We start from the raw sequence: 12,067 nt of genomic DNA, 5'->3' as shown, positions 1-12,067 counted from the left end.
AGTCTTTGGGTTGTTACTACAAGGGTTTATTTTCAGAGAGTGTTTTTGTTTTAACGATGAATTAATCCGTTTGGAAGCCCCTCAACACCCAACAGTTTGGGTTTAAAGTCCTGGATTTCCCATTGAGTGATATAGCATCTATAACCACCCTATTGCTTCCGAGGTGAGAGAAAGCCTCTTTGATGTTCTTTTGGCCCAACAGTGCTTGGAGGACACTGGAAAATCCTAGTGAGGAACCTTTGGAACAGTGGCCCCCAAATCTTTTGGGCACCAGGGACCAGTTCCATGGAGAGGTTTTTCCATGGATTGGAGGGGGCATGGTTTTATATGCTGCCTTCATCCTGTGGATGGCCTCTTAGTCTCTGTCCATTTTCTTCCATGTGTCCATTGGAATTAAACTGGTGACAACGCTGTGCCAAAGGGAGACAAAAGAAACTGCAGAAATTTTGCCCACTTCACCTGGGAGGAGGGCTTGGCAATTTGATTGCACCTCTCCACCTGTATTTGCTCACCCTGCCTCCAGTTTACCTGGAAACAATGAGAGCAGGATGTGGCCATCAAACAGATTTATCCGTTGATAGAGACTAGCATGAGAAGAACCGCAGGTGGTAGGACCTGCAGGTGAAGGGGGAAGAGCCAAGAATTGGGAGCAGCGTGTTTGCAGGAGGTGGTCCACCATCATTTTCAAAGCCTCCCCCGCAGCAAAGTCCTTGGATTTTCTTCAAGATCTGACTATCCCTCACCATCCCTGTAAATCTCCTCTTTCTGCAGTTTGTGTCTTGTCTCACCTTCCCAACATGCTACCTTCTTCTACAGCTAGGAATACAACGCTGATGTGCTGAGCGGGATTCATGATGCAACATTGCAGCCAAAGCCATGTCTGAGCACCTCTCAGGGCCCATGCTGTGCCTCTGGCAATCGGCCGCAGCCGTGCTGCACAGTCTTGCCTCATGCGCTTCCCGGCCTGAACTTGTAATGGAGCAGCCATCAAGTGGGGGGGGGGGGGCTAAATTTTTACGCTGAGGAGATGGGAATTGCACAGAGTTTGGAGAAGATGCTTCATCAGCGGCGACATAAAACACAGAGCATCCCATTACTAAACAACTAAAAAGGTTTCCCGGAATAAGGATGAGAACCTGGTGGGGTGCAATTCCCAGAAATAAATAAAAAATATGATTCCTAAGGAAAGAAGATGCGATTATACACAGGCAGTGTATAAACAAGGTGTCTGTGTGCTTTTCCAACAGGAGGGGTCGTGCATATTTGCAATATTTACTCATGTAAGGTGGGTGGCTGGGAACGGCGTGCAAACAAGTGCGCGTAACCAGTAACCAGAATTGGGGAGGAGGAAGTGCTTTCAAGACCGGGCTCTGCTTGGCCTCTTATCTTGATCAGGTTCCTGCAGATGGGATATTTATAACATGCCCCAGCAGCTTTTATCTTTTGACATTTGTATTTTTGTTGGCTCCTGGAGAAAGGAATCATTTATGACCGTGCTGGGCTCAATTAAGTGCTTTGTGGAGAGCACAACACCCAACAGGGCCAATCTAAACAAACCCAAACAATGTCCTCAAAGCATGGACGTGTCTCAGCCAAGGACGGGTATGCCTAAAACAAGGGTCAGATAATCATCTCTACTGATTGTGAGAGAAGGGAGTCTGAGCTGCACACGTAGCAGGAGCTGCAAGCACGGTCATCGCTTCTTCTCCAGGAAGACAAGGGGTTCAGTAGAAGACACGTAGCCACAGCAGAGGCCTCCATTCCTCAGGTCCATCTGGAGATGTTCAGGCATGGCGGTTGGTTATGTGCTGGATAAGAAAACTCAGAACACCAGAGAAAGGAAGGTCTACACCAGGGGTGTCCAAACTTGGTCCCTTTAAGACTTGTGGACTTCAACTCCCAGAGTCCCTCAGCCAGCAAAGCTGGCTGAGGAACTCTGGGAGTTGAAGTCCACAAGTCTTAAAGGGACCAAGTTTGGACACCCCTGGTCTACACCTTCTCAGGGGCTCTGGTCTTGATTCCTTACACCTGAAGTCTAGATGGGAGTGAAAATCCTGCATCATTGCATCAACTCACTCAGTTGATGCCACAAGTTCAGAGCAGCTGCTTCTCTCTCTCTCTCTCTCTCTCTCTCTCTCTGTGTGTGTGTGTGTCCATGGCCACCGTATGGTCAGAAGTCAAGATGGCCCTCCAATAGTGTGATTGAAGTACTATTTTTTTGGTGCATCACAAATGATTGCTTGAAGCATTGAGCAGTTGGCCAACTATTAATCTTCTCATCATTCCCATCACTCATCTCTTTCCACTTATGACTGTGTGACTGTAATTGTGTTGCTTGTATCCTTACGATTTATATTGATATTGTTTCCTGATTGCTTATTTGTACCCTATGACTATCATTGAGTATTGTACCTTAGAATTCTTGATGAAGGTATCTTTTCTTTTATGTACACTGAGAGCATATGCACCAAAACAAATTCCTTGTGTGTCCAATCACACTTGGCCAATAAAAAAATCTATTCTATTCTATTCTATTCTATTCTATTCTATTCTATTCTATTCTATTCTATTCTATTCTATTGATGTTTTTCTCACTCTTTGAATTATTGTCTTCCTTCTCAAGCAAGGAGCAAAACAAAGTCAGTTTCTTTGTGTTATCCTCTTGGATATCACATTTCCTCTCACATTCACAGCTTGCAGGCATTGCCATTCTTAACTAAATCGGAACATCCCTTTAAATTATGAGTTTCTCTGGTGGTTTAATGCATTCACAAATGCCTAAGTAAATACAAAGGGGTGAATTTGGATCTCCAGCCAATTCCATCTCCAAATCGGATGCAGATTTACTAGGCTTATATCTTGCAACTCAGCACTAACTAGTACATGTTGTCGATTGATTTGTGTCCTTGAAAGACACAAGGATTGAGTGAAGAATCAGGTGAAGGAAAGTTATTTTATCCTCAAGTCCAGGTATAAATAAAAACGTCAAGAGTGGCTTCTCTTTTTTCTGTTGTGGAGTCTTCCGATTGCAACTTACCTGGGAAGTTGGCTACTCTTTAAGAAAAACGCAGAGCAATTTGTCTCAGGCAGGTGGTGCATCAGAGAGGTGATTATGGGCTGAATCCTGGATTTTGAAAATTGCTAGGTACACCCACAGCAGAGTTAATTTGATTTAGAAAGCTCACCTGAAGGGTCCTAATCTTTCTCTTTTCCTTCCTCTGTATACTGGATGGAGGCAGGATTATTTTTTTAGCAGAAAACAAAGTGGGAGGCACCATCAAGGGCTGGCTCTATTACAATTAAAGAGGGGGCTTGCCCACAAAATGCCATCTGCGGGGATTTTGCAAAGCTGCGAGTGACAACGTGGCACTAATTTCCTGTTTCGTTGTCCTTTTCTCCTTGTGCCCCTTTGTGCTGGAGACTGTTGAAAAAGACCAAGACATTAGAGCGAGGTCTTCGCAGGCACCCATTTTAGAAGCTGGGCATTTTGAAGTCAGATTTGCCGCCCGATGCAGTTCTCGTAAAGAAACCCCCCCCTTACTTATTTGTCCGCCAGGAATTGTACCCTGTCAGCAGATTCTTCCTGCCAGCCGCTCCGATGTTTGGATGACGGTTTGGAAAAAACCTTTTGGATTTTCAGGGGCGTAAAAACAAGCTGAGCTTGCTGGGACCCTATGCACAATTTCTGAAGTGCGCTAAGCGCTTCCTGCTTTGAAATCTGTACATCTGCCTTTCTCTATTTGCAGGTAAAAATTCTTTCCCAACACTGTAAATTATCCTGGGAAAAGAAAACTTACCTTCTGTTTTTACAGCACCTGTGTAAGGAAAGATCTAGTGGCTGCATTCACACACGCTGAAACCGCTTTGTTGTTATCTTCCTGGCTTTGCACAGAGTTGATTAATGCCTCCTTCAACTATTTTGCAAATTCAGAATGTGTACAAAGCTGGAGATTTTGATTTGCAAACTTGCGCTGTGGCGCTATGCACCCATGGCCAAATAGGGCTTATTCCAGGGCTGCCCAACTTTGGCAACTTTAAGACCTGTGGACTTCAACTCCTAGAATTCCCACAGCACGCAGCCTTTTCTCAACCCCGAATAGCATTCCCTGATCACCCATGAACCAGGGGTCGGCAACCTTAAAAACTCAAAGAGCCACAAAGGTCCTAACCGGAAGCCCCCCGTTCAATTCTGGAGCCGACTGGAAGTCCGGTTCCCCCCACCATAGAGTCTCCTCCTAGCGCAGTGTCCTTTTTCCTCTGCCGACTGGAAGTCTGGTTCCCCCCCACACCATAGAGTCTCCTCCGCGTGTGGCGTCCTTTTTTCTCTACCTGTCCTAACCGAAAGCCCTATCAATTGTGGAGCCGACCAGTGACAAGGAGTCGCAGCAGAGAGATGAAAGAGCCACATGTGGCTCCAGAGCCGCAGGTTGCTGACCTCTGACCCCTACGAAGCTGCCTAATTAATCCCGATTTTCTTTTCGGATTGGTAAAGAATCAGACATGGACATTCCCTGGGAGAACACCATGCCGAAATCCATGTTAAACAAACGAACCAAGAAATACTCAACTCAGAGCAGCAAGCTTGAAATTCAGAAAACTTTGTTCAAATAAAAACCAGAACATTTAAAATGGAATAGCCATGGTTTATAATGAACAATAACAAATCCAGAAGGGGAGGAAAAACACAGTAAAAAAGACAGACTGGACTGCATTACACATTTTTTTACAAGGCAGAATTGACTCTTTTTACTACAGAACTCATTAAAAAAAAAAGCAGCACAAATCCTGGATCAACTCTATACGGACAAATGCAAAATATTAAATAATAAGAGCTGCACTTTCCGATACTCACTCGTTTAAAATAGAGCACAATAATTAAATTAGTAAAAATATTTTATTTTCCAAATGTAACAAAAAGTTTTTAAAATTAGGTTTCTTTTTCCTTAGCTTAAAGACTTTATTTCTTTTTATTTTATAAAAAAACTATATTAAAAGAAAATATAGATTTCTAAGGAGTCAGATTTCACTCAGTAGTTACAAAGATTAACAACCCTGTTGCCTGTGCAAACGTTGTGCAATTAATCTGCTTCCAAGGGATTAAAAAGAAGACTGATTAAGGACAGAGACGCAACCTAAAACAAGGGAAATCCGCACAAACTTTTCAAGCAAATTGCTTAGAAAACCCGAGCCTGGAAGGCCGCGGATCCTGCGATTTTTGCATTCTTCCGAAAAGCACCACATTCTGGAGCATGATTGGTCATTTGCCCAAGCACATAACTCTTTGAGTATGAATAGGCTACAAGGCTTGTAGTCTTTTTTGCATTCTCCACAGAAAGTCCCCAATTATTCCACTCTTGAAATGAGCCTCATCCATCCCTAAGACAAACTGAAAGAGATCCAGAAGAACCCTAACAGGTTGCCTGGATGGCCATTCCACTCTAATTCAGGCGTGTTCAGGGTTGGCACCTTTTAAGACTTGTGGACTTCAACTCCCAGAATTCCCCAGCCAGCCATTGCGCACAGGTGTTGTAGTTGCCAAGGTTGGATACCCCTCTGCTTTAGTTCAGGGGTCTCCACCCTTGGCAACTTTAAGACTTGTGGACTTCAACTCCCAGCTTTGTTGGCTGAGGAACTCTGGGAGTTGAAGTTCACAAGTCTTAAAGTTGCCAAGGTTGGAGACCCCTGCTCTAGTTGAAGCAACATCACCTTTGTTTAGGAACCAGCTGGAGAACCAGCCTTGTGGTTTCAGAAGACCAGCGATGGATTTTGAGCCCAACGCTCATGAACTTGGCTAGGCTTCCATTGAATTGCACCCTTGGCCTTTTCTTGAGGCAGCACTTGACATCAAGCAACTAGAAAGTCAAACCAGGCCGATGCACAAAGTTGATAAAAGAGGGGCATTAACTGGACTACGTGCCTGAAAGAGAAAGCGTGGTGAAAAACAGCTGGACAACGCACAACAAAGCAAAGCCATTGTTAGGTTGGCAGGCTGGTTTCTTTTGCCAAGTTGCAGCCTTCGAGGTTTGGCTTCTCGGCTCCACCGGTAACGGTGAGAGCAACAGAAGACAAAAACGGGCAATAATCCCCTTTGCAGAAGTCCCAAAACAATAAGGCACAACTAAGAACAAGAGGAACAGGGTGGGGTGGGGGCACACAAAAGCGATTCTACAAAGCTCCGCAAAACTTGAATGTGCTTAATAAATACCTAGAGAATGCCAAATATTCTTGAGCGGTAAGCAACGGAAATGAGTGGGGTGAAGCGGAATGGCTTGACCCCGGGGAAAGAGAATGAGTCGGAAAGCTCTGAACTGCAACCGTTCTTTGCAGTTCTCACCTGGGGGGTCTACACTTCACATTTCTGCCCTCCTTTAGGAAAAAACCGCCTAGCGCAGGGGTCTCCAACCTTGGTCCCTTCAAGACTTTGCTGGCTGAGGGACTCTGGGAGTTGAAGTCCACAAGTCTTAAAGGGACCAAGGTTGGAGACCCCTGGCCTAGCGTACTAAATTGGTGGGTGGAATAATGTTCAAAGCCAGGGGGTTCCCACAGCAGGTGCACAATTTGGATGGGAAGCTGCTACATGGCTCATTGTAAAAAGTGTGAATTGGGTGGGTGGGGGACAATGGGTGTTGTAATGCAACACATCTGGAGGACAGGAGATCTGGGTACTATACTGTCCACAGGACGAAAGAGCACTTAACAGTAAGGGGACCAAAACCTCACCAGATGTGCTGGAGAACCATGGGATTGTCCCTCTTTGTAAAATACAACCACTACGATGACTTCAGCATTTCTGAACCGCCACACTATTTGGAAATTGTAAATGTTAACGGCAGCCCATTTCCTTAATATTAGGAAATAAGAGGCAGAAAAATCATTTTGCAATAGACAACGGATGGGGAAGTGCATTCGGAACAGCTGCACAGAGGACTCTAGAAACCCTGGCAGAAAGAGTTAAAAATGCCCCCACTATGAGGTTCGACATTCTGGCGCCTGGGTTTTTAGAATCTGCATTTGTTGGCATCACAACTGACAGATGGGGTGCCATCAACTATTCTCCCCCCTCCCTCTCGACTTCAGCCAAATTATTTTGCCTGTTTCCATGTTTCAATAACCACAATGTACACAACTCTGTGAAGCAAACAATGCAGAAATACACCGGTTAGCATCTTGCAAGCAAGAACAAAGGAAAACCGCTTCTTGCATCCTGTTTGACAACACAAAGTTTGGATTTATATATTTTATTCAATGGAAGTGCTGCTCGTTTGGATTTCTGCCCCCATGCTGGCTGAAAGTTTCTGCAGCTCAAGTCGAAATCGGGGGTGTCCGACCTTGGCAACTTTTAAGGCTTGTGGACTTCAACTCCCAGAATGTCCAGACTCCCAGATATGTGGACTTCCACGCTTCAACTTCAGTGATTGGCTGGAGAATTTTGGGAGTTGAAGTCCACGCATCTGGGATCCAGACATTCTAGGAGTTGAAGTCCACAAGTCTTAAAGTTGCCAAGGTTGGACACCCCCCCCCCCCTCTAGAGAAACCAAACTTTCCAGACTGAACATTCCCCAAGAATGGAAGAGAAAGAAAAACAGATCCCATGGGTCGAAGCATCCCACCCAATTCTAAGCCATGTGGTCCCATGAGAGAGCCGTAACAGACAATAAATCACACGAGTGCCGATTTCAATTCTTTGCTCTACAACTCAGAAGCCCAGCCTGTTGCTTGCTCGGCCAAAGTCTATCTGCATGTTTGAGAAACGCTACGGAACAAGAAAAGTGCCACAGAAGCAGACACGCGTGCATAAGCAAACAGACACGCACACAAGCAGACGTTCACAGAACAGTGATGCTCTGCTTGTTCCCACTTGGTGCCCTCCTCTACCTTATGCTTCCCATGTCGTCCCCTGCACAGGATAGTCATCTCCAGCCCTTTCTTAAGAATTCATTTATGGTGCTGGAACGAATGACATTCTGCACAAAGGAAGAAACAAAAATGTAATAAGTTTAGTAGAACCACTGAATGCTGGTAGGAAATGAGGCTCAAACAAGGACGCCAGGTAAGAAAACTTTCCAACGTCACGTTCCCCCAACTGGCAAATTCAGTGGCTTTAGAGCAGTTTTTCTCAACCTGGGGCACTTTAAACTGTATGGACTTCAATTCCCAGAATTCCCCAGCCAGGAATTCTGGGAGTTGGAGTCCCTACGGCTTCCACTGGCCCAAATTGAGAGCTACTGCTCTAGAGACTGTCGCACGAATCCATCCTAGTTTGAGGAGTGTCTAGAAATTTCAGCCTGACCCGGATGGGAGAATTTGTCAGGATGCCAATTAAAACTGTACAAAACCCCTTATGGGAAATTGACACAACGTGGTCAGGTAGGAGTCCTAAGGAGAAGAAAGCTTAAAAAATAATGTCACTACAAAAATTAAACAATTTAAAAAAATACTCATGTCAGAACTACTTAGTCCACTGAGAATGAGAAGAGCTGAGGTGGGGGCCGCTCAGCCTGCTGTCAGTTTGTGGGGTTGTCTCTTCTTCTGCAGGGCCCCCTTTGATGACAAGGAGTGTTCAGTGTTGGCAGATGTCTTTTGAGGAATACTCTACGTTGCTGGACCCCATCCATCGTCTGCATTTTTTTCCCCTCTTTTTTTTTTTCTGCCAATGTTGAGACAGCTGGTGGAGAAACTAAATAAAGTCCATCGTTGAGCATGTAAACAAAACATTTTTGCGGGCTCCCCCGTTTTCTCGATTTGGGTGGAGGCCTCTTTTCTCTTCTAAGCGACCTCCTCTTCCCAATTTTTAAAATTTGCACCCGGGATCGTTCTTCTCCGCCAGCAACTTCTCAACGGTCTGGTCGGAGTTGGAGAAGGCCTCAAGAGGACCAGAGGTGGGCAGAAGCAGGGGGTCCCGAAAGGTCTCCGGGCTGTCTCTGCGGTTTCCGTTTTTCCAGGGAGCAATCAGACATACTTATGTTTCAAAAACAATGTTGTGCGTTGGCTTGAACTAAAGATCGATGGTTTCACCGCCCCCTTTTTTTAAGTCTCTTGAGGAACCACTTCCATCAGCTTCTGGAACAGGACTGTGGTGGAATCTGCAGGTGAGGAAAGAAAAGGGAGACGATTCCTTGATGTTACCTAGTTTGGTAATGAAACATCTGCAAGAAAACCACCAAGCTCAGAGAGCACCGAGGACCCCACAGTTCAGCCCTGAGCAACAAATATTCTCCTCCGTTGGTAAAATGGAATCTGAGGTTGGTTTCAGCACAGGGGACATCCTGGTCAGGCCAAAGTCCAGCCTCAATCTGTCCCAGCTTTAGTTCCCACAGTTACCATCAAGATGGCCTTAAAACCTGGAGGATGTTTGGCATCGCCTCCTGCCGAGTCCAAGCATGCCCTTTTAAGAGACACCAGGGTGTGGACACTCACAAAGCTTGGCTAGGGGAAGTGGCTGGTGCCCCTCCCAATCATGTCCAATCCTGCCTTTCTTCCAGGCATCTGCAAGGTGGAGCTTCACTGCCCAGGTGTGATTGCTGAACATCCAGATAGCAATAGCACTTAGACTTAGACATACCGCTTTGCAGCCCTCTCTAAGCGGTTTACAGAGTCAGCCTCTTGCCCCCAACAATCTGGGTCTTCATTTTACCCACCTCGGAAGGATGGAAGGCTGAGCCAACCTTGAGCTGGCAAGATTTGAACTGCCAAATTGCAGTCAGCTGGCAGTCAGCAGAAGTAGCCTGCAGTACTGCACTCTAACCACTGGGCCACCACAGCTCAGATAGCCTTTTCCTGACGTTTCTCATGTTCTGGTGGCAATGAAAGAGAGGTTCAAACCCAGTGGAAAGGCTACCCCATCTCTGAGTAGAAGACCTATGGGTGACAGTCTCTCACAGGCCCCTTCCATCCAACGCAGCTCCTGGAAACTGACACGAGTACTCACAGATGCTCTGCAGAAGCCACTTGGGTTTGTTTTTCCACCAGACACCAATCAGGTACACGGGGACACCGCTAAAGATGATGGCGAAGCCAATGGCACACTCTTTCGGGGTCATCCAGAAGGAGACGGCAATGAGGAAATTGCACGCGAGGATGAAGAAAATGGGCAACAGCACATTAACCTGCGTGGGAGAACACAAGGAACACCAAGCGTGTTAGAAGCAGGGACAACTCAAGAACGCTTCAGCCCAAAGACCCAGCAGACTTATGCCAAAATCCAACCCGTCCCAAAGATCCTCGGATCTGGATTAGGTCCAGGACTGAAAAATCTAGATTCCCCCAACGGCCCTTTAAGCGGATCCCTTGCGAAACCGGTCCCAGAACCTTCCATGCGAATGTCAGCCAAGCTCACCTTGATTGGCCTCTCTAGCTCCGGTTTCTTGTATCGGAGCCACATCATGCCGATGATGGCCAGGGCCACGCAGAGCCAGTTGAAGAAGCTGAAGAAGTTGATCACCGAAAAGATGTCATTGGAGAAGGCGTAGAGCAAAGTCATGAGGCACTAGAGATGGTCGGAGAGAAGGGGGCGAGGAGAGAAATCAGCACTGTGCAGGAGCTGGGGGACAGTCACTTCAGAGAAAGGGCCCTTCAACCAATGCTTGCTTCATCTAAAGTTCAGAGACTCAACAAACGTGGGTGTTGTGGTCTGCCAGCAGCCTGCGGAGCTGGCAATGGAGTCAGACAGCAATGAGGCTGAGGAAGAGCGTGGGCCAGTCCTGGAGTCTGGGGAAGGCCTAGATGAGGGCTCTGCGTCGGAGGCAGAGGTGGGGCCAGAGCCATCGGGGACTCCAGAGCCTGACAGTAGTGAGGAGCCTGTTCCTAATGCACTCATGAGAAGAGCTGCCAGAAGGCAAGAGCAGCTAAAGCAAAGAGGACGACTCGGGAGTAGGGCCAAGAGATGATTGGCCCCTCCCATAAGGCTTAAAACAGACCAGCAACGGTGTTTGGGCTCTTTGTCGGAGAACAACATTGATAGCTTCGTCTTGTTGCATTTGTTTCGTATCGGTGTCTTCTGAACGTTTGCCAAGAAAGGCCTTTGGCAGTTTGCCTAATTGGACCAAGGTTGGTGATAGGACTGAGGAATTGTATTGGGAGGAATTTGCTTTAATTTAGTTGAACTACGCTGGGAATGAAGTAATTCTTAGCTGTTTAATAGTTTGTTTGTTTTTACACTGACTGAGTTTCCTACTACCTACACACAACAATGGGGACAGAATGGTTGCAACTAATGGATATCACCCATCGGCGTGAGGTCTGCCGTTCTGAACTTGGAGTGGGGCACAGAAGTGGACAGACAGACTACAAGAGCTCCACAGAACAGCAGGAGGTCCAGAGAACTGAGGTCCACCAAGGAGAACCATAAGATGGTTGCATTCAAAATGTGATGCGTTGTTTGCCTGGGTGCTTCAAGGGAAGGAGAAGGGCCCAGAAGTGCTGGAGCATCCTTCTCACCCTCAAGGTGCAACGCCAGCTTGCAGGCTTCCAAAATTCACATAACTCAGAAAATGTGGAGTTATTGTTCAGGACTAGATACTTACCGAAGTTAGAAAGCCACGGTCTATTGAATCGGACAACGAGCTTCAATGCAAAAGCACTGAGATGGGATCTCACACCCACACACACATAGAGACACTGCCTCCCCTCCCCCAAAGGAACCTCTGCACTCGTGCAAGCATCCTTACCGTGAAGACGAGGGAGGGCACAGGGGTGAGCAACCGGGGGTGGATCATGGACAGGACAGAAGGCAGGTGGCCTTCCCGAGCACCTACAAAGAAAAGCCTAGAAGAGATTAAATTTAAAATTTTAGTTTATACTCTTTCAGCAGATGGATTCAAGGCTGTCTGGGGGTCTTGGAAGTTGCCTTGGGCTGTTGACAAGGTTTGAGGGTCAGGCCATTCCTATTTCAAGAGGTCAGTTTAGGAAGACTGTCAATGGGGGAGGGGGCTGCCTCTTCTTCTCCTGAGCAGGAGGAAGTCCTCTTGGACTGAGCAGCTCAGCTAGTTAGACCAGTTCTGCATGCAGAAGAAGCCACAGATTAAAGGTTATTGTTTATTTACTTATCGCACTCGCAGGTTTGCTGGGG

The 12,067-nt window shown here is 46.6% G+C and overlaps 1 protein-coding gene across 1 annotated transcript in view; it reads right to left on the bottom strand.

Annotated features, from left to right (window-relative positions):
- Positions 1-4,622: 4,622 nt before the first annotated feature.
- Positions 4,623-12,067, bottom strand: part of SLC7A5 (solute carrier family 7 member 5) — a 28,903-nt gene continuing 21,458 nt past the window's right edge. Inside the window, exons 7-10 of the mRNA XM_058154976.1 lie at positions 11,667-11,763; positions 10,337-10,486; positions 9,929-10,106; positions 4,623-9,083 (exon numbers count right to left, since the gene is read on the bottom strand). Of these exons, the coding sequence (XP_058010959.1) occupies positions 9,028-9,083; positions 9,929-10,106; positions 10,337-10,486; positions 11,667-11,763 (481 nt within the window). The 3' untranslated portion in view covers positions 4,623-9,027. The remainder of the gene's footprint in view (positions 9,084-9,928; positions 10,107-10,336; positions 10,487-11,666; positions 11,764-12,067) is intronic.

This window comes from Ahaetulla prasina, chromosome 12 (genome assembly GCF_028640845.1).
Source record: "Ahaetulla prasina isolate Xishuangbanna chromosome 12, ASM2864084v1, whole genome shotgun sequence".
NCBI classification, from domain to species: domain Eukaryota; kingdom Metazoa; phylum Chordata; class Lepidosauria; order Squamata; family Colubridae; genus Ahaetulla; species Ahaetulla prasina.
This window is presented reverse-complemented; position numbering and strand designations above follow the sequence as displayed.